At 45.9% G+C, this 22,866-nt stretch overlaps 1 protein-coding gene and 1 pseudogene across 2 annotated transcripts in view; both read right to left on the bottom strand.

Moving 5' to 3' along the window:
* Positions 1–15,412: 15,412 nt before the first annotated feature.
* Positions 15,413–16,862, bottom strand: LOC108520756 (uncharacterized; annotated as a pseudogene). The gene has a single exon (XR_001882996.1). The product of XR_001882996.1 is annotated as an uncharacterized LOC108520756 (transcript).
* CDH5 (cadherin 5) overlaps positions 15,413–22,866 on the bottom strand; it is a 38,161-nt gene continuing 30,707 nt past the window's right edge. Inside the window, exons 9-12 of the mRNA XM_017860259.1 lie at positions 22,123–22,247; positions 21,677–21,782; positions 19,232–19,477; positions 15,413–17,537 (exon numbers count right to left, since the gene is read on the bottom strand). Coding sequence (XP_017715748.1) covers positions 17,020–17,537; positions 19,232–19,477; positions 21,677–21,782; positions 22,123–22,247 — 995 coding nt within the window. The 3' untranslated portion in view covers positions 15,413–17,019. The remainder of the gene's footprint in view (positions 17,538–19,231; positions 19,478–21,676; positions 21,783–22,122; positions 22,248–22,866) is intronic.

The following is a 22,866-nucleotide window of genomic DNA, read 5'->3' as shown; positions in this document are numbered from 1 at the left end:
GGCGGAGAGATTGCAGGGAAGTGGAGGAAGGCCTTACATTCCAGAAATGGGAGGAGGGGAAATAACCAGTCTTTTTGTACAGGTGCATTGCTTGGGACTATTGCTGGTAAATAAGGCTGGGAATGTGAGCTGATACCAGAAGATAGGTATTATAGGCATTTTCTTTCTTTCCTTCTCCTTCCCTTTCCTTCCCTTCCCTCTCCTCCTCCTTCCCCTTCCCTCCCCTCCCCTCCTTCTTCCCCTTCCCTCCCCTCTCTTTTTGAGACAGAGTCTTGCTCTGCCGGCCAGGCTGGAATGCTGGAGTGCAGTGTCGCGACCTAGGCTCACTGCAACTCCACCTCCCGCATTCAAGTCATTCTCCTGCCTCAGCCTCCTGGGTAGCTGGGATTACAGGAGCACAGTACTACACCTGGCTAATTTTTGTATTTTTAGTATTTCACCATATTGGCCAGGGTGCTGTCAAACTCCTGGCCTTAAGTGATCCACCCACCTCAGCCTCCCAAAGTGCTGGGATTACAGGCTTGAGCCACCTGCCCAGCTCGTGCCTCTCCTTTCTATCCTGGTGCTCTCTCCCAGAGTTCCTGGTGACTATTGGGAACTCAAGAATGTCTCCATGTTACCCACACACATCCACAACACTCAGAGGAACAGGGAATCCCTGAACCTAATGTGACAGCTGCGGGGAGGGGGCTCCACTTCCCCTTGCGTCTGCTTCTTTTAGGCAGGCGCCAGGAGGCTGAGTCTCTCTGCTATTCATTTTGAGCTGACCATGATGGACCTGAAATGCTATGGGGAAGTCATTCCAAGGAGAACATTAATCGTGTCACCTTTAGGCAGCCTAGTACATGAACAAGCAACCCTCCTGGCCTGGAGCAGCTGAGCTTTTGCACACGGGGAAAGGCAGGGTGGCCTGATGGGCAGTGGAGGCTCATGAATTAGGTCCTGTGGGGAAGAAGCTGTTTTCTCAGCCTCTCTGCTTGGATTATTGCTGTGTTCATTTTCACTGTCACACAGTGTACATTCCGCCCCCGAAAGCAGGGCACAGTCTGGCCTCACTATAACCTCTCCTCAACTCAGACTCTTGAAAAAAAGACACCTCTCCACACTGCAGCCTCCGAGCTTCCTTAAATCAAGCCACACCCTTGCTAGAATCCTTCAGGGACTTTCCATTGCTGCAGAATCAAGTCCTAGTGGCCTTGTAGCAAGATAGTCAAGGTCCTTTCTGATCTAGTTCCTGCCCAGTCTCTAGGTTCTATCTAGCCACTCTCCACCTCAACTCCTGGGCTCTAGCACCTCTAACACCCATATCCCCTTCTCTGGAGGCTTTTCTGACCTTGACTTCCTGCAGGTTGAATGAGTAACTTCCTCATCTGAGGTCCCATAGCACACCTCACATTTCAAAATGATGGAAATCACATACGATTTTCTTTTGTGTTTGTGTATACTTGCCTCCCGGTTTGTGAGCCTTTGGAGGGCAGGAACTCAGTCCTGCCCTCCAAAGGACTGTGGACTTCAATACTGTGTCCCTAGTTTGATGTGTGGTTCAGGGCTCCAGAAACATTTGCTGCAAAAATGGAGTTGGATCATAAAGATACCAGTGATTGTGCTGGAACAGGAGGCTGCCTCTAGAGGTCCTTCAGGTGTGTAGGCCTGTCTGCCCTTGTGCTAAATGACTCCAACCTGCCTGTATTAATCCTTTCTCTCCTCCTGTCACTTCCCAGCTCTCCTCCTCCTTCCGCTTGAGATATCCAAGCTTCACGGAAGAACTGTAGGTTTCTACAGAGAACAATATCCCTGATTGCTAAATAAATAAGCCACATTCATGACCAATTCAGCAAAACCAGGTTTGGTGGGAATGACTTCATTCTTACCAGGATGTTGCTGGCTGCCTGGAAGTCCTTTAAAAGACAAAATAAAACACCCTTTTAAAGATAATTTTAGACTTACAGAAAAATTACAAAAATAATTTAGAAAGTTCATGCATATCCTTCACCCAGCTTCCCCTAATATTCACAACTTACGTAACCATGGCACAATGGTCAAAACCAGGAAATTAACACCGGTACAATGCTATTATTGTACCTTATGCAAATTTCACCAGTTTCTCTCTAGTGCTCTTTTTCTGCTTCGGGATCTGATTCAGGATCCCACATTGCTCATAGCTGTTGTGTTTCCTCAGACTCTTCCAATTTGCAACAGTTCCTGATTCTTTCCTTGCTCTCATGGCCTCTGATGAGTCGTGATCAGTTCTGCAGCTTTCTGTTTCTAGTTCCTAGTTGGCTTCTGGGTGATTGAAGTTCCTGGAGGCCTTCCTGCAGGACGGGTTCAGAATGAGTGCTTCTTTTTCTTTCCTCCTCTCATTCTCCTTTCTTCCCTTGGGATTTTCCAGAGCAAGAGTCAGTTAGAGAGGAATGCATGGTGAGGAGATGATTAGTGTGTCTTGACCTTGGGTGTTTGTCTCACTGTCAGAGTTCTGGCTCCCATCTGCAGTTGATTATGCAATTAGCCATGCATGTTGACCTCAGGATAGATGCAGACTCCTTCTAGCTCCTCATTCACTGCCTACCTTTCTCCTTTCCTCGCTCTCCCAGTCATCTCCTTTGGTTGCAGGTTAGAAGAGGCTCCAAGCCAGTTGGGCCTGGTATGCACACTTCCTTGGAGTCATGTGCTCTGAGACATCTCTGGCAGGCCTACTGGGGGACATGGGAAGTGGATTTGGGAAGGGGGTCTGTGTGCTGAGTTTTACAGCCCTGTTGCACACACTTATGGGGTCACGTGGCACATGAGGTTAGGGATAAGTGCAAGGGCCTGGGAGAGAAGTCAGCTGTGGTAACAAAGGTCCATCAGCTGAGTCCCATCACATTCAGAAAGTCATCCTCCAGTGAGTCTGGGCCTTTCTGAGGGACAATGGAGGAAGAGGTGAGAACCATTTCAAATTAATTCATTAATTCATTCAAATATTAATTCATCCATTAATTTGACTGCAACAAGCCCTGGTTGGTTGTTACTATTATTGTTGTTTTTGTTATTGCTATCATGATTTTGCTGTTGTTAGGTATGGAGACATAGTATGAATCAGATGCAATTCGTGCCCTCAGAGTGCTCAGAGAGAGACAGACCACAGAGGATCTCAACTACGTGACAAGGGCTCTGTTGGAGGGATATGTTAAGTTTGTGGAAACAGGGAGAGGGAGGGACTTAGCTGTGACAGGGATGGGCAGTGGATGGGGCAGGTGATGCTAAAGGATTTAGAAGGGTTAGGCAGGCAAGTAGGATGGGGACTGGTGCTCCAGGAAGAGGGAAGAGCATTTGCAAAGGCCTGGAGTGGAGAGGGCCTGTGGCTACTTGGAAGAGCTGCAAACTCCCCACTCTCTCACTCCTTCATTCATTCATCCATCCACTTGCTCTGGGCCAGGCACTCTGCTGGGCACAGGAGCCACTAAGGTGAGGCCAACCTAGCTCTGCCTTAGGGTCTTAAAGTCAGAGCAGGGAGAGACAATTATTACAAGAGCAGAAATATACATGAATGCCTTGCAGAGGAGGGAGGAAGGTACTATGGTCTAAATGTCTCCTCAAATTCATTTGTTGAAACTGAATCCCCATTGTTGTGGCATTAAGAGGTAGGCCTTTTGGAAAGTGATTAACTCAAAAGAGCTCCGTCCTCATGAATGAATTAGTGCTTTATTAAAGACTGGAAGGAACCAGCTGAGGCCTTTTTTGCATTTTGTTTTCTGCCATGTGAGGATGCAGCAAGAAGGCCCTCACTAGACACTGAATGCTGTGCCTTGATCTTGGACTTCCTAGCCTCCAGAACTGTGAGGACTACATTTCTGTTGTTTATAAGTTACCCAGTCTGTGTGTTTTGTTATAGCAGCACAAAAGGCCTAAGAGATGGGCAGGGAAGTCTTCTTAGAGGAGATCTTCGAGGTTTGACTTGAGGAAGAGTCGGGCAAGTGAAGAAGTGGGGATGGCCACTCTTTACAGGGAGAATAGCATGTGCAAAGGCCCAGGTCACTTGTTCATTCATTGGTCACTTGTTTGTTCACTCACTCATTGTATTCATTTATTCAACAAGTATGTAGCGAATGCCAGTTATGCAGTTATGTGTCTATACTATGCACAGAGACTACAAAGTGAATAATTGTGGTGCTTTCAACCTAAGAGTGTTTCAGTCAGCTTAGGCTAAATTATGTTGTGGTGACAAACAAATCCCAAATATTGGTAGCTTATGACAATGAAGGTTTATTTTTAGCTCATGTTATATGTTCATTGTCGGTGGCAGAGAGAAGAGAGATAGTAGAACCATACATTGGTCCTTAAAGTTTCTGCTCTGAGGTGGCATGAGTCTCTTCCACTTACATTTTATTTGACAGGATGAGTCACATGGCCAAGCTTGACATCAGTGCATCAGGAATACAAATCCTCCCACAGAGAAGGGCAGTGAATATTTTGACCAATAACACACTCTACCATATGTCTGAGTAAAGGCTAATAATTCAGTCTGACTAGAATGTATGAGGGTGGCTACAACAATAAAGAGATTAAGAAGTCAAGGAGAAGCTTTATCATGTAGGGCCTTGGGTACCAGGCTAAAGAGTTTGGGTTCCATTGATTGTTAGTGGAGAGCCACTGAAGATATGAAAAGTTCTGTTGAGTTTTAAGCAAGGGAGAGTAAGATCTTATTTACGCTTTAGAAAAATCATTTCAGTAGCTTCAGGAAAAGGCCTGGTGGTGGGGGGATTAAGGCTAGAAATAAGAAAACCAATTGAAAAGTTGTGGGAATACCATAGTAGAGCAAATGAAGAATGCTCAAGCTCAGGTTGGAATAGTAGAGAAGGAGGAGGCTTCTCGAGCTGTTAGGAACAGAATCAAGGGAATTTCATTGGTACATTGTTCAACAGGTGTTTTAGAAACAAAGAATGAATGAGACCAGGTGTGATGGCTCACGCCTGTAATCCCAGCACTTTGGGAGACCAAGGCGGGTGGATCACTTGAGGCCAGCAGTTTGAGACTAGCCTGGCCAAACATGGTGAAACCTCATCTCTACTAAAAATATAAAAATTAGCCAGGCATGGTGGTGCATGCCTGTAATTCCAGCTACTCAGGAGGCCGAGACACAAGAATCCCTTGAACCTGGGAGGTGGAGGCTGCAATGAGCCAAGATCACGCTACTGCACTCTAGCCTGGGTGATGGAGTGAGACTCTGTCTCAAAAAAAAAAAAAAAAAAGAAAGAATAAATTAATAAGTAAGAGAGTGCACCTGAACCTTGTACATCATACATCAATAAAGTGACCAATAAGTTGATCCCTTATAAAGTGAGACAGACCCTGATCAAATTTTTTTATTATTTTCAAATTTTGTTGATGATTTTCAAAAGTTTACTTTTAATTTACACATATGGTAACATTCTTTTTTTTTGAGTACAGATGTATGATTTTGACAAATGCATAGACTTGTGTAACCACTACCACAATTAAGATATTCAACAGCTCCATCACCCTAAAAGTCTCTCTAATGCAGCTTCTCTTTGTTAGTCCAATCCTCCCTTCTCCCCAACTCTTACAAACCCTGATATGTTCTCTGTTGCTACAGTTTTGCCTTTGCAGAATATTGTATAAGTGGGATCACACAGTATGTAGTCTTTTGAGTGTAACTTCTTTCAAATGGCATAATGCACTTGAGATTCACCCAAGTTGTTGCATGTATCAGTGTTTCTTTCCTTTTCACAGCTCAATAATGTTTCATTGTATGGCTGTGCCAGAGCTGGTTTATCCACTTGTCTTAGTCCATTTGGGCTATATAACAAAGTACCATAAACTGTATGGTTTATAAACAACAGACATTTATTTCTCTCAGTTCCAGGGGCTGGCAAGTCTAAGATAAAGGCATCAGCAGGTTCGGTAGATTGAGTGTCTGGTGAGGGTTCACTTATTGGTTCATAGACAGCACTTTCTAACTATGTTCTGACATGGTGGATGGGGATCCTCTGGGGCCTGTTTTGTCAGGACACTGTGTTAGTCCACTCTTTTTTTTTTTTTTTTTTTTTTTTTGAGATGGAGTCTCACTCTGCCACCCAGGCTAGAGTGCAGTGGTGTGATCTTGGTTCACTGCAACCTCTGCTTCCTGGGTTCAAGCGATTCTCCTACCTCAGCCTACTGAGTAGCTGGGATTATAGGCGTGCACCACCATGCCTGGATAATTTTTGTATTTTTAGTAGAGATAGGGTCTCACCACGTTGGCCAGGCTGGTCTCAAACTCCTGGCCTCAAGTGATCCACCCGCCTCCCAAAGTGCTGGGATTACAGGAGTGAGCCGCCGCGCTTGGCCTTTGTCCATTGTTGCATTGCTATAAAGAAATACTTGAGATTGAGTGATTTATAAAGAAAAGAGGTTTTATTGGCTCATAGTTCTGCAGGCTGTACAGGAAGCATGGTGCTGGCATCTGTACAACTTCTGGGGAGGCCTCAGGAAGCTTTTATTCATGGTGGAAGATAAAGCAGGAGAAGGCACTTCACATGGCAAAAGTGTGTGTGTAGGGGGGATGCCACATACTTTTAAACAACCAGATCTCACATAAACTCAGAGTGAGAGCTCACTTATCACCAAGGGGATGTGCCAAGCCATTCATGAGGGATCCACCTCCATGATCTGAACACCTCACACCAGCACTGGAGACTATATTTCAACATGAGATTTGGAAGGGTTACACATTCAAACCATATCAGGCACTGACCCTATTCATGAGGGGTCTGCCTTCATAATTTAATCCCACCCCAAAGTCCCCACTTCCAAATACCCTTGCATTGGGGATTAGGTTTCAATATACAAATTTTGGAAGGACAGAAACGTTCAGACCATAGCACTCCTCACCAGTTGAGGGACATTTTGTTGCTTCTGGTTTTGCTGTTATAACTTGATAAGAAACTGCCAAACTGTTTTGTAAAGTGGTTTTACCATTTTGCATTCTCATCAGCAATGTATGAGTGCTCCAGTGGCTCTACACTTGGTGTTGTCAGTTTTTTCCCCATCCTAGTAGGTGTGTAGTGCCATGTCATTATGGTTTCAATATGCATTTCCTTAATGAGTAATGATGTTGATAATCTTATGCTTATTTGCCATCCATAGATTTTCTTTATTTATGCTTATTTTCCATCCACATATCTTCTTTTTATTTTATTTTATTTTTTTTGAGACGGAGTTTCGCTCTGTGTCGCCCAGGCTGGAGTGCAGTGGCCAGATCTCAGCTCACTGCAAGCTCTGCCTCCCAGGTTTACGCCATTCTCCTGCCTCAGCCTCCCGAGTAGCTGGGACTACAGGCGCCCGCCACCTCGCCTGGCTAGTTTTTTGTATTTTTTAGTAGAGGTGGGGTTTCACCGGGTTAGCCAGGATGGTCTCGATCTCCTGACCTCATGATCCGCCCGTCTTGGCCTCCCAAAGTGCTGGGATTACAGGCTTGAGCCACCACGCCCAGCCCCACATATCTTCTTTAGTGAAGTGTCTGTTCAAATATTTTGCCCATTTTTAACTTGGGTTGCTTATTTTCTTACTGTTGAGTTTGAGAGTACTTCCTGTAGTCTGTATATCCTTTGTCAGGTATATGACAGTCCATGGCTTTTCTTTTTGTTCTTATAAGTTTACTTTTTCTCTTTTTAGAGCAAAAGTTTCTAGTTTTAATGAAATCCAACTTACAAATTTTTTCTTTTTATGAATTAACTTCTTGATGTCATCTCCAGGAACTCTGCCTAACTGTAGGTCATGAAGATTTTACCTACATTTTATTTTAAAAGTTTAAAAGTTTTTATATTTTACATTTAGGTCTATGATTCTTTTTGAATTAATTTTTTGTATAAAATGAACATGTAGGTCAAAGACTTTTTTTCCTGCATATAGGTGTCTAATTGTTTCAGCATTGTTTATTGAAAATTCTGTCCTTGGGCCAGGCATGGAGGCTCACGCCTGTAATCCCAGCACTTTGGGAGGCCGAGGCAGGCGGATCACGAGGTCAGGAGATTGAGACCGTCCTGGCTAACACGGTGGAACCCCATCTCTACTAAAAATACAAAAATTTAGCCGGGCGTGGTGGCAGATGCCTGTAGTCCCAGCTATCCAGGAAGCTGAGGCAGGAGAATGGCCTGAACCCGGGAGGCGGAGCTTGCAGTGAGCCGAGATTGCACCACTGCACTCCAGCCTGGGTGACAGAGCGAGACTCCGTCTCAAAGGAAAAAAAAAAAAAAGAAAACAAAAGAAAATTCTGTCCTTTCTCTATTGAATTGTTTTTTCATCTTTGTCAAAATTCAATTGATCTTATTTGTGGATCTATTTCTGAACTCTTTATTATATTCCACATAGATATATAGACAGATAGATATATAGAATGCATCTCTCCTTTTGCCAGTACTATACTGACTCGATGACTGTAGCTTTATAAGAAGTCTTGGAATCAGATAATGTGAATCCTTTAACTTTTTTCTCCTTTTCTCAAAGCTGTTTGAATCTTGTACATTCTTTGGATTTTTATATGAATGTTGGAATCAGCTTGTCAATTTATACAGCCAGTTAGGATTTTGATTGTGATTGGGTTGAATCTATAGATCAATTTGGATAGAATTTACATTTTAATAATTCTGAGACTTCCAATTCATGAACATGGTATATCTCTCCACTTAGTTATGCCTTCTTTGATTCCTTCGTTAGTGTTTTGTCGTTTTCAGCATATAGGTCCTGTACTTATTTTGTTAGATTGTAACTAAGAATTTCATTTTTAAAAGTTGCATCTCTCCATTTTTAACACTTTGTCTCTCTTGATCCATCACTCATATATTTGCTAGTGTGTCTTCACTTACTGTAGAATGCTTATTATAAAGGGAATTTTTAAATCTTGCAAAAGACAAAGGATTTCATAAAGTTGATAGAAGCATTATTGGAGAAATACTCAAATTTACAGAGCCAGTGACAAAGGAAGATCCAGATGAGTTGGGCAAATTAACAAAAAGAGAATTGACAAGGAAGATAAAAAATGACTTGAAAGAGGGAATGATTTAAATATCAAAGGATTAGGAGAAGCCTTTGGGAAAACTAATGAGCCTGGAATATTTGTATAAAAATTCTCTTTGTGTAAATCAAAGATAAAATACAAGGAAGGTACATTATGTTCCTGTATATTTATGTTGGGAAGGTATCAACACTTGAATTATCCTTTCTTTATTTTAAGAGTTAGAAAATGGTTGCAGTAAAAATCAAAACTTTCTTACATAAAATATGAAACATTTAGAATAATTTTGGTTTTATTTTAAAGTCTCAATCAACCCTTACCTTCCAGTAATTTTTAGAAAAATCATGTCACTATTTTAAGTAGATTCATTTCAATTAGCCTTATAGTTCTTGCTCCTCCAGTCAGCAGACAAACCCTGGGTTTATCAGCTGATCCAAATGGCCACTCAAAAATATGCCAGGCCTCCAGCTTCAGGAATAGCCAGATGTGGAATCCCAGATTTGGTGAGCTGAGAATTTCTGTGTGATGGAAGAACTCTAAGATGACAGCGAATTAGCCCCACCTCTGGTACTCCAGCCCTGTGTAATCCCCTCCACTTGAGTGTGGCAGCATGTGGGACTCATTTATAATGAATATAATAGAAAAGGTGACCAATGTGACAGGATGTCACTTCAGTGATTACATTAGATAAGACTGCAGTGTCCTCTTGCTAGTGGACTCTCTCTCTTGCAGACTTTGATGAAGCAGGTGAGCATGTTGGGGAGGTCCTCAGTTCAACAGGCTGTAAGGACTGAATTCATTCAACTGTGTGATCTCGGAAGTAGGTCCTTCTCTAGTCAAGGCTTGAGATAAAATCTTGTGTATGACACTTTGATTGTAGCTTTCAGAGGGGATCCTGAAACAGAGAACCCAGCAACGTTATTCCTGGACTCCCAGCCCACAGAAACTATGAGGTGATAAATGCATGTTTTTTTTAAGCTGCTAAGTTTGTGAAATTTGTTACATAGGAGTGGATAAGGAATACACCCTGCTGCATTTAGCCATTCTTACATAAACCCACCATACATACGATTCATTTAGTTCTGGTATAAACTTCTCACTAAAGACCCTGTATTAGTCCGTTCTCACACTTCTATAAATAACTACTTGATACTGGCTAATTTCTGAAGAAAAGAGGTTTCATTGACTCACAGTTCCTCAGGCTGTGCAGGAAGCATGGCTGGGGAGGCCTCAGGAAGCTTACAATCATGGTGGAAGGGTGAAGCAGAAGCAAGCACCTTCTTCACATGGCAGAGCGGGAGAGCAAGAGTGAAGGGGGAAGTGCTACATGCATTTAAACAACCAGATCTCCTAAGAACTCACTCACTATCATGAGAATAACAAGAGGGAAATCCACCCCCATGATCCAACTGCCTCCTACCAGATCCCTCCCTCAACACTGGGAATTACAATCAACATGAGATTTGGGTGGGGACACACAGCCAAACCATATCCAAACCTTATCAGACCCACACTTATTTCCCTCCCTCCTTTTCTTCCTCCCTCTCTCCCTTCCTTCTTTCTTTTCTTCTGTTAGGAAAGATTATGAAAGACTTTCAATAGGCAAAAAAAAAAAAAAAAAAAAAAAAAAAAGTACTGAAGTTTTGGTCCAGTAGCAGCTTTTCGAGGTATTGCTGCATCGCTTTGAGCTATTTTACAAACTCTGTAAATTGAAAGAAAACTTAGACTTAATGCAGATTATTCTTGCCATGGGGAGTACGAATGATTGTTCCAATCAATGACATGCAGTCTAGCTTTACCCTGTAGATAGACCAGTTTTATTTCTGTATGTAAGTTGATTTCAGCATTCCTTATTGGCTTTACTGTGGGATTCTCTGAATACTCCTTGCAATGGGTTGTAACATTTGACTGCTTCTATCATAAACTAATGAGTTAAAAATAAAATATTTGATACATATTCATTTTATATGAGTAAAGAGTTATGATTTTTAACCTTAAAAAAGGATCTTTTAACATTTTCTTCCTCCTTCCCTTCCTTCCTTCCTGTTAACATTGAATAATTGCTATGTGCCAAATTTGGTTCTATTACCTTTTCAAGATTTATTTCTTTTGAATTTTACAAAAACTCAGAGTAGGCATTATATTACCCTATTTTATTTACAAATGAGAAAATTGTGACTCAGGGAGATTAAGAAACATCACTCTGCTTGTAGGAGAGCACTGACTCATCCAGGACTGCTGACTCTGAACCACCTGGCCTGGGACTGAGGAGTTTCCCAGGACACGGACTTTTAGTACTAAAATGAGGAGAGTCTTGCGCAAGCCAGGATGAGCCTATCACCCTGCATAGCTCCAGAAAGCCCAGGAAATGGACTCCACCACGTTTAGTTTCAGATGTCCTGTCTTATCTCCCAAGCCCTGCCCAGTACATGCTGGTGTTTAGCTTCAGGGCTGTTGTCACCAAGTTCTTAGTGTTGTGTCTGCAAATGCCCTGGATGACTTCACTCTTCCCTATGCTTTTCAAAATATTGGCTGCTTTATGTAGTGCTCCCAGGAGGGCTGTTTTAGTTCCTGTGCAATGCCCTGTGTCTATAGGCCTTTCCCTGCTCGGCCAGCAAAAGCCAAAGGTAGAGTTTTGTTGCTTCCTTCCCTGTGAAGATTCACTTCCTGCCCAGAGTCCGATCTGAAAACAAAAGACCCTTGTTCAGCACAGCTTCCTGTGTAACAACATTAAACATCCCCTCAGCAACCATCATACAGGAATATTATAAGATAGCTGTGCTTTCTATGCCCTAAGCTACAAGAGCACATTGCAAAGTTTTGTGAAGTCTTCCTAAGTGCTGGGGCATACACAGATTTCCTAAACATCCCGGATAACCTCTGGATGGACTGAGAGAAATAGGCCTCAGCTGTTTCTCTTATCTTTGAGGAAGAGAAATGTTGGATATTTCCATGCATTGCAGAATTCTATGGAAGTCACTTGGCTGGAAAACCGGGTTTCCCCCATCTCATAGACTGTAACTGCTCTGATCCAGAAAGTGGCTGGAACTTTGCTGTTAAAGAACTCCAAAGGTTAACAGGATTAGACTCCCACCGACCAAGTTCAAAGAAATGCTTTCAGAAGTAAGCAAACAAACAAACAAACAAACAAAATTAATCAACCCTCTAACAACATATATATTTTCTGGATTCAAGGGTGATGACTTCAAAAGCAATTCAGTTAATTCTTTTTTTTTTTTTTTTTGGCTGAGCCTCACTCTGTCGCCCAGGCTGGAGTGCAGTGGTGCGATCTTGGCTCACTGCAACCTCTGCCTCCGAGGTTCAAGCGATTCTCCTGCCTCAGCCTCCTGAGTAGCTGGGATTGTAGGCAGCTGCCACCATGCCTGGCTAATTTTTGTATTTTTAGTAGAGACAGGGTTTCGCTATCTTGATCAGGCTGGTAATTCTTAAAAGTCTCTGTTGCATTAATAGTGAACTCAAAACTTTTTTAAAAAACAAACTTTTAGTGTTAAAAAATGATATTTGGGGATAAATTTTGCTTATCAATTCACTGTTTTCCAGTTACAAAAAAGTGCTTAGAAATCAACATTAAGATAACATTTTTTCTGATTATAAAAATAATATATACTGCTTATAGAAAATTTGGAAAACAGAATAAAGAAGAAAATAAAATTTTCATAATTTCATAACCTGAAGATGGAGATCTACTACAAAAAATTGAGATCTGACTGTAAATAATTCATTGGGTTTTGCTTTTAGCCTTGACCTTGAATTTAGCTCAAGATCACCACTTCCCAACATGACTTTTAATGGTCGCCCGGTAGGGTTTGGTGGATTTGCCATAATTTACCTAACCAATCTCTTATTGTTGGACATTTATATTGTTTCGAATCTTCTGCTTATAAATAACACTGAACTTACTGAGGCAGATACACCCTGTGCATCTTAGGTCCCTAGGAGGTCCTTAGCAATCCCTAGAAGGGTGATTTCTTGGTGGTCTGAGGTTTTGATTGTGAACATCTGCTAGTCACCTTGAAGACAGTAGGATTTATTCGAAGGATTCTTGACCTGGGAGGCGCCTGGAACCAGGGCGCTCAGGAACTGCAGCTTTGTTCCTGGCCCAGAATCAACCTTCCAGGATTGGCTTGGTGAAAGCAGGGCGGGGCCGAGCAGGAAGATGGGGCGTGGACACTGCAGCAGGGCCACCAGGTGCAAGGAGGGATGGTGTGGTGCACTGTGACCCTCACAAATCCAAAGATCTGGCGGCCAAGCCCAGCCGCTCTCGGAGAGCTGAGATTCTTGGTGCTGGCTGGACTGCTGGAGACAGTAGGTACCCTGTTCCTTCGGGAAGGTGGGGGCTAGGTCTCTGGCTGTCTCTACCCGATCAGACCCCGGTGCGAAGAGGGAGCGTAGCAAGAGCCCAGGCAGGTTGTGGGGCCAGACCACGTTCTCTGTCAAAGTCCAGGACCCCCAGAACCTGCGGTCCGTTGATTGCCAGGATGCCCAGCCGTGGAGCTTGCAGACACCAGCCCTGGCTGAGCATTTATTGACACAGCGCACCCCCTAGTGGTCATTTCCCATGACCAACCCCAACAGGCGCAGATGATACGCCTTGGTTCAGCCTCTAGCCCCCCAGGTCTGGGAAGTCTGTAGATTCGCATTCTCCTGGGACCCATGGGGCAATGGTTGAGGGTGGGTTAGAGGATGGAAGAGTGTCTAGGCCCAACTCTGTCCCTAACTTGCCTGTGTGCCTTTGGCCACATCTCATCCCCGTCTGGGTGTCACCTTGGCCATCTGTGAAATGAGGATGGTCATGCTAGCTTCAGAGGTTTGGCCTCGGGGAGGGGAAGGGCTCTGAGCCTCTGCTCCCCTTGCCCACTTTCAGTAGGCTTGGGACCCAGCGTTGGCTGGAGCAGGCATGTGCAGTGTGATCAGAAGATTCCAGGGCCACTGGGTTTGAGATACAATAAAATGTACAAATTCAGAGATAGGCCCTCCTCCACTACGAAGATCATTCTTCCTACCTTAGGGTAAGCAGGTTCCAAGCAGAGGAGGTGACCAGGGTGGCCAAGAGCTCAGAGCCAGGCCTCCTTGAAGGTTGGAGGGACAGAAATTGTCTTATCTGGAGGTGTCTTGGGGATGGGGAGGCTTCTTGGAGAAGGAAGTAGTGAACAGATTTCATGGGCTCCAGGGATTGGACAACCGTGAGTTCAGGGAGCAAGTACTTCAGACAGGTGGGAAAACAGCTCAAAAACCAGTTGGAAGGGGTGGCATTGGCAGGAATGACTGAGTAAGGAGCACTTTTCCCCGAGAAAAGCAATGAGAATACTGGCCAAAATTGTCAAAACCAACTTTTTCAGAACTCTGAAAACTAATCAAAAACTTTCAACAATCCAAGGTGTACCTATTTTTTTTTAACAGGTTAATATTGGTAAGAACAGTGAGCTTGATGGCATTGTCCTTTTTTTTTTTTAAATAGAGACTGGGTCTCACTATGTTGCCCAGGCTGGTTTCAAACTCCTATATTCAAGTAATCCTCTCTCCTCAGCCTCCTAAAGTGTTGGGATTACAGGCATGAGCCACCATACCTGGCAGAGCTTGATGGCATTTTAACTTGCCCTAGTCCTGTCCCCTTCTCCCGAGACCTATGGTAGCCTTGAAACCCAGTGGTTTCATAATCATGGTGGAAATCAGCAGCCTAAAGACAAACAGAAAGATCAGAACAGGGTTGAAGCTTCTGCAAAGTCCAGTTCCCAGATCACTGTCATTATTCAACTTGTCTGGTAGTTCCCTGGAAGAGACTCCACTTGCAAGGCTGTGTTCATTTGACCTTACTTGGTGCCCATTCAATGCACACAGCCTTATCTCTGAGGTTATTTGTTGAAAGTAATCAGTGGCAATTGTTTAACATTGCAGCTGCCTGAGGCAGTGAAAATGACTGGGGCCAATAAGAAGCTAACAAAAAGTTTAAAAGGAAAAGTTGAGGAATGAGCTGTCCATAGAAGGCTTTGAAAAGCTTTGGCATATTCCTAGGAATCTACAAATGTTCCCTCTTCTGTAGTTTCCTCTGATGATGGTGGTGGTGGTGTGTGTGTGCATGTGTGTATGTATATTTGTGTGTGCATGTGCATGCTTGTATGCATGTTTATATGTTTGTGCATGTGTGTGTGTTTCACAAGTGCTCTATCAGCTCTAGAAATGGAAGAATCTCAAAGGTTTTCTTTCCCTTTTTTTGAGACAGGATCTCACTCTGTCACCAGCGCTGGAGTGTAGTAGTGTGTTCAGACCTCACTGAAGCCTTGACCTCCCAGGCTGAAGTGATCCTCCTATCTCAGCCTCCCAAGTAGCTGGGACCACAGATGCATGCCACCATGCCTGGCTAATTAATTTTTTTTTTGGTAGAAATAGGGTCTCCCTATGTTGCCCAGGCTGAAGATTTTTCTTTATTTAGGTATAAAAAAATACAGTACTTGTCATGCACCAGTGTGGCCAATATACAGTCATAATCTGTAGAGCAATTACTACAATTATAGAAAATAGAAGGTTACAGGAATTGTTTTTCCAACTAAAAAACCTGAAGTAATATTGTTAACCTAAATAGCAACCTGCTTATTATGCAAAAACCCTTATTCTATATGTCTGTGAGAGCTAGAAACTTGTAAGTATCATTAGTAAAAAAATCATTATAAGAAACTAGTTATTGGTTAAAACAAAAAAGTCAGTGTTATCTACAATCCCTTGCAGTCTGAGGGACTTTGCCCAGAGAGGGAACCTCGGTCCATGATGAAGGGTGAGCTGGATGTCTCCTTCACTGCTCCTCTCTGTTGACTGATGCCACTTCTCCAACGTGTGTTTGCAGTGAAACGTTCCAGTAGAAGATGCACAGTTGATCACAGAGGTTGGGCAGGGCAGGGCCTTGCCTTCTGCAAGGTGTGCCTGAGGTTCGATTCCCTGAGATGTGACAACAGCGAGGTCTAAAGGCACATGGCTGGGCTCTGTCATGCAGTCATGAGTGGGTTTGGACATTGGCCAGTCTTGCTAAAGGCCACATCTTGGGTTCCTCTAAACCAAGGGATAAAGAGTATACAGAGAAAAGAAAGAGAGCATGGATTGGCGACCAGGTGAGGCAGACAGGGGGAGAGGTGTTCTCCTCCGGGAATATCTGCCCCTTCTCAGGCAAAACTGGAGGGGTGCTGAGGAGTCTCAAAGCAAGGTCTCAGCTCTTCCAGGCCTTCTCCAGAGGGGATGGGTGTGGAGGTGGTCCTCACCCTGTGATCTGTCACTCTTGATCTCCACCGCCCCTCCAGGATGAATTCACAGTTGCTTCGAAGTTCAACAAGCCATTTCCCTGAATGTGGTTCAGTGCTCAGTAAAGCACAGTTACTGGCATGGCAGGCCAGTGAGGTCACTTCAGGACCCAAGGTCAGGAGCTGCCATGGGGCCCCTTCCTCCCTCTTGGCAGGCCTGGAGAGGGGCTGGGGAGTGGTGGGGCACTTGGAGTGGAGTATGAAGGAGTTGGAGCAGGGCCAGGGCTCCTGAGAGAGGGCATGATGGACGGTCAGTCTCCCTTGGGAATGGGCTGCAGAGAATCCTGCCTCACAAGTCAAGCCGTCTAGGCCTTTGCCTCCAGGCAGATAGGGACCAGGACCTCACCAGCCTCACCACGGCATTCAGGGACCCTAGAAAAAGACCCTCCAGCAGTTGAACACAGGCTGTTTTGCTTTGCAGCCTTAGGGAGCCAGAGGAAGTCTTTGAGTTAGAGGGCGGTCTGTGGGTGACAGGGTTATGTGGATGTCTGAGCCCAGACAGAACACCAGCCTGGATTTGCCAGCATTTGAGAGTAGTCATCACTGACATATGTTCCCGGATATTTCAGGAACCTGGAGTTTGCTATCCCAAGGCTGATGAGGTCTCTGGGACCCACGAGGAAGGGGTGCTGGGCTGGGGAGTCAGTGCCATTTTTGGAGGCTGTGGTGCCTAGCAGTCTGACTGGCCTGGGCCCCCAGGCCCAGAGTGGCCTCGGCCACCTAATACAGCAGCTCCTCCCGGGGGTCCGAGCCGTACAGCTCAGCCAGCATCTTAAACCTGGGTCCCCAGTCGTTAAGGAAGTCGTAATCTACGTCAGAGTCGGACGAGTCGGTGCCCAGGGAGCTGAGGGACTCGGCTATGGACTCCGAGCCCTCGTAGCCGTAGATGTGCAGCGTGTCGTAGGGGGGGCCATCGCCGTCGTGGTCCGCCTCGTCCTTCTTCACCTCGATCATGGCTGCCATCTCCCCGGGCCCCCCGTGTGCCCCGGGCGCGTGCCGCGGCGGCTTCTGCACCTGCGCGTAGAGGGACGGCCGGGCGTCCAGGGCCGGCCGCGGGGGCTTGGCCCCACCGCGGCGCACCGAGTTGAGCACTGACACGTCGTAGCTGGTGGTGTCCATCTCGCCGCCGCCCTCCTCGTCGTAGGTGACCAGCTGCTCGTGGATCTCCGGCACGCTCTTGCCGTGCGCGCGGGCCTGCTTCCGGAGCCGCGCCGCAGGAAGATGGAGCAGGGTGATCAACTGCGGCCAGGGGAGCCGAGCGCAGAGCTCAGGAATGCGCTGGGGGCGGGCGGTCCCCATGCCCCGATCCCCCGCCGCCATCGTGCCCCAGTCCCCCGCTGCCCCTCATGGCCCCATCCCGGCACAGCCCCCCCATGCCATCCCGCGGCCCCCAACCATCGCATCCTCACCCCGCCCCCTGCAACTCCTCGCGCCCCCCGCTTCCCAGTCCCCTTATGGCCCCCCACTTCCCTGCAAACCCCATCCCCACCGTTCCCCCACATACCCATCCCCTCATCCCTCACCCCACACGCAGTGCCTACAGAGATAAGACCGTCGGCGCATCCTACCTCCGGAACATTGCCCATCCCTCGCCTTTCCCCACACCCATGGGCAGGTGCGGATGTCCAGCCTGTGGGAATCTCTGAGGGGTGTGGCTATGTGAGAGTCTTGGATCCCTGAGGAGGGGTGGACCGTAAAGTGCAGAGAGTTTCTAAAATTAGGCTCAGGCCTTCTAGCTTTGAGTTACTGAACAAACTACTACATACATAAGTAAAGCTGGGATGCCCTGGGAGGCAGCCCTGCCCCACAGCCTCAGTTTCCCTGTCTGTAAAATGGAAATGATGACTTCCCTGCTCTGTTTATATTTGGGAAGATGGTTGTAAGGTTAAATACAATTCTATTTGTGGTGGGGATGCCATCATCATCATTAATTATTAATAAAGGAGAAATCTCTGCTGGAGAAGCCCCAGAAGGGGGGCATATCGAGGGCGCTCTCAGGGGAGCTACAGGCAGGAGTGGCCTGGAGTCCATATTGCAGGTGCCCTGTGGCTGTATCCAGGCCTTGCCTTGAGTTCCAGGGCGATCTCCAATCACCTGAGGGCTTCCTCTGGAGGATCAGCCCCTGCCGCATCTCAGGACGAGTGAAATGCAGGATACAGTACATCACTCCTCTCCCGCCGTGGGAAGATGCTGGGGGGTGGCCCCACGCTGCCTCCCGGCATCCTTGTGGGAGGAGGCTCCAGTTCCTCATCATGGGAACATTCCACCTTCGCTGGCCGCCTCCCTTCCCAGCTTCACTCCCCCTCTGCTTTAGGAGGTATCCAGGGAAATAAACCACCTCCCAGATAAACCACTTTCACCCCAATCCTCATCCCAGGGTTGCTCCCTGGGGAATCCAAACTAAGGTCTACAATGCTCCTAAAATTTCCAAGGCCCAAACAAGAAAAAAATATCAAGTATCAAGGCCGGAGGAATTCTATAAAAAGAAAGAAAGCACGTGGAGACAATCTAAATTAGAAGTTTTTAAACTTTCCATTTTAGAACTGGATCCTTTTCCTTTTCAAAATAGGTTTTATGTAAATACATGCCCAGAACAATGCCTGGCACACAGTAAATGCTGAAAACATCTAAGTGGAAGGAGTGACTGTTATGTATAAGTTATTTTAAAGTGATACCGGCCTGATGAGTGGGGAGGAGTCCTGAGCCTGGCCCCTCCTCCTCCCCGGCTCATCCCCCACCGTGAGCACCCAGGTGGATGGAGCTCACATCCTATATCCTGCACATGAACTGGTCGAGGGCTGCATCGCAGATTGGAGGCAGGGTTGGGCCTGAAACCCTGGCCTCTACTTCTCCTGTGAAGCTTCCCCTCCCCATAACACCTTCCATCCCCTTCCACCCACCGTGTCTCCTTCCCACCCTGCCCAGCACTGACCTGTGATGGTGAGGATGCAGAGTAAGATGGCTACCACTGCCTGGATGCTCACGCCCACCTGGGCGGCCATATCCTCGCAGAAGGTGAACTCGCCCTGCTCGTTGCACTTGCACACGGCCACGGTCAGTGTGCTGGTGCCCGTGCGGCTTGGCATGCCATTGTCTGAGATGACCACGGGTAGGAAGTGGACCTTGGTATGCTCCCGGTCAAACTGCCCGTACTTGACTGTGATGTTGGCCGTGTTATCTGGAAACACCAAGGCCTCGGAGTCAGGCTTTGCCATCTGCACAGATGGGGAAACCTGGCTCCTCCAGGAAGCCTTCCCTGACTGCACCAGCCTGCGTGCTGCCTGGGCTGCTTTTCTGCCCTTTGCACCCAGCACCTCTTGTTTCAGCCATCTGAGTGCAGGCCTGTTCCTCCATAGAGGGGATATTTTGGGGCAGCTGCTTTGACCCAATCTCCAAGAATGCCTTGGTAAAAGAAGGTAAAATCCTTTGCTTTCTGTATTTGTGAGCAACTGATGCCTGTCCCCTTCCTCTTCTCTAACCCCACTCCGGTATCAGGAGGTTTTCTCTTTCAGCTCTATTAATTAATGCACTGTTTCAAGCTTTGACAAGCAATGGGGAAAAGAAAGTTTTAAAAGTCCTTTAGCATTAGGTTAACTTCTAAGGCAGCTTCTGCTATCTCTGAAAATCCATTGTTACATTGTTGAAAACAGTAAAAACAATGGCCATGTCCCTTGGGGCACAGAGTAAATGATTACATATAGAATTGCGGGTTTCCTAGGCAGTTTGGAGCTGGGAAATGCTTTTTCCAAATATTGGCCCTGCCCATCTTCCCAGATCCAATCAGTGATTTCCTGTACCCAAGAATCCCCCAGGGAGCTTTTAAAACACGCTGATTTTCAGACCCTATGATCACACACACTTCTTATTCAGTGGTTCTGGGCAGAGGCCGGATGATCTGCCTTTTGCAGGGTCTCAGGAGGTTGTAATGTCAATGATCAGAGAAGGATCCAGGGACTGTCTGCTCCAGGGTTTACGTAGCTACACAGGCTCCACACACTGGATTGAAAAGCCCAGGAATCCATCTTTTAGATTTTGAATGAAAGCCAACTATATTTCATTATTCATAATTACATTTCAGCATTAAGTCTATTATATTTCAAATAAACTATATGTCATTGATGCTTATGGGAAAACTAGAGATTTTGACATGCAGGTTGTTCATGATATAAGTGAATTTGACACCAGCAGGCTTGCCTCCTATTGTATATGGGTGTCTTTGGGGTGGCACTGAATCTTTCTACTGTATTGCAGATCCCCACTCTGAGATGGGACTGAGGTGGACATTGGGGAGGGGGTGACATTTTTGCCACATTATTTACTTCTAATGACAACTGGGTGTTGAATGGTCTGTCATTGACTTGTCAACACATCAGGGGCACCTTCTCCATCCCACAGGAGTCTCCTTAAGGACTGGTCTGTGGCTGATCCCTCAAGTCTGCCTCCAACTCTCAGGGATCCCACTCCCCAATCTTCCTCAAAGGTAGCAATGGGCTGCTGCAATACAGCCATCCTCATCCACCATAGTTTTGCCCATTAGGGACAGTCAGGAATTCCATCCCTTGCTGGGTGAAGGATCACTCTGTTTAAACTCAAGGGGAATTTTCTCTATTTTTCTGAGGAAATTTCAGAGGCCGTGGAAGCTTGCCTACTTGTGGCTGGAATGAAGTCAACTCGGCATCATCACTCAAGTTGGCACCTACTCCTCAGAAGCTCCGATTGGCTGCTAATGACATCACACGGCCACCCTGCTAATCGTGAGTAGTCATTGTAGCTGAATTAAAACGAAGCTCACTGTATCCTTGGGATTTAGGACTTCCTATTTCCAGTTTTTACTCTTTGGGAGTGACCTCAAAGTTCCACGTTTAATTTGTAATTTTGCTGATGCAGAGAGCCTCCAGTGTGGGAGGGGACTCCTTGGCTAGTTCTTCAGTGGAGCTGACGGCCTGCATCCCCACATCTGTTCTGCACTCCTTGCTGGCTCCTTGCAGGCGATGTGGACTTGGGAGTTTGGATGGAGTGTCTCTGATCATTGCACAGACCAATTGTACAATGTATGTGGCAGGAATTGTACAAAATATCTAATGATTTGAAAATCCCAGTGGGAGCCTGCCCTCAATTTGCTGGCCTGGTCTTTGACCTTGGTGCCTCAAGACTCAACCTCACCCCGACCCTGTTAGTGCCAACTGACTGCATTTGTTCTTTCTTTGGAGACAGGGTCTCGCTCCATTGCCCAGGCTGGAGTGCAGTGATATGATCATAGCTCACTGCAGCCTCAAACTCCTGAGCTCAAGCAGTCTTCCTGCCTCAGCCTCCTGAGTAGCTGGGACTACAGGCGTGGGCCATCAGGCCTGTCTGAACTGATTACTTTGATGCCTACCGTGATTATCCGTGAGGGTAAAGTTGTTCTCAGTATTCAGGGTGAATTTGAACTTTACATTTCGTGGTGTTATGTCCTTGTCTATTGCGGAGATCTGCAGGACCAGCTGGAGTGTGAAAGACAGGAGATAGTCAGTGATGGTGGTGGGGTGGTCTGAGGTTTAGTGACGGAGCCTTTGGGTTTAGACCTGACCATGGCTGTTTCCCACCTGCAACACTCACCTATTTAGTTCTTCATAAAGCCACTCTTTCTACTCCCCTGCCCTGCCAATCTACTCCCCATACATTCTCTCTGAGCCTCAGTTTCTCCATCTGTAAAATGGGCATAATGTTATTTTCCTCAAGGCTATTGTACAGGGGAACTCTTGCTGACTCTGTTGAGCAGTTCTGCCCCTCAGCCTGCCCCAGGGTGGTGCTGCCTTCCCCTCCCACCTGAACCAGACTCACCTGGCCATGGGCAGCATTTTCACACACTTTGGGCTGGTAGGGCTGGGCAAACTCCGGGGCATTGTCATTCTCATCCAAAACTTCAATGTGGACTTGCACAATGGATTCTTTTCCTGTGGGGGTTCCTGCAGGGGAGAAGACTGTCACCATTATGGGCTCAGCTGATGCTGGCCCTGGGGGTGGAAGATGTGTGGAAGGGGGGCCGCCCTATGGAGGCCACTTTTTGCAGGAGCAAGCTGTGGAACAGAGGCCTGGGATGGTGTTCTGGATGAAAGGAGTTTGGTGGGGGGAGGTGTTAAATCTTCATCCATAAGGTTTACTGAGGTATTACTTTGATTATGAGAATCAAAAAGGTAAACCACCTAAGTGCATTAAAATATTGTAATTGAATTTCTAAAATTAAAAATTTAATTATTTGATTAAATACCTAAAACATAATAAATTAATCATAAAAGAATTGAAAAGGTAAACAACCTAAGTGAGATTGGTCAGTAAATTAGGCCACTGGAAAAGAATGAAATGTATGGCCACTGACAATGACTATGTAAATTACATCTTAAAAATATAATTTAAAAAAATTTAAGGCCAGGTGCTATGGCTCATCCCTGTAATTTCACACTTTGAGAGGCCCAGAAGGGAGGATTACTTGAGGCCCAGAGTTGGAGACAAGCCTGGGAAACATAGTGAGACCCCATCTCTACAAAAAACTAAGACATTTCCTGGGTAAGGTGGTGCACGCCTGTA

The sequence above is a fragment of the Rhinopithecus bieti genome, unplaced genomic scaffold (assembly GCF_001698545.2).
Source record: "Rhinopithecus bieti isolate Rb0 unplaced genomic scaffold, ASM169854v2 scaffold_53422, whole genome shotgun sequence".
NCBI lineage: Eukaryota > Metazoa > Chordata > Mammalia > Primates > Cercopithecidae > Rhinopithecus > Rhinopithecus bieti.
The sequence above is the reverse complement of the archived record's forward strand: the minus strand, read 5'-3'. Positions and strand labels throughout refer to the sequence as shown.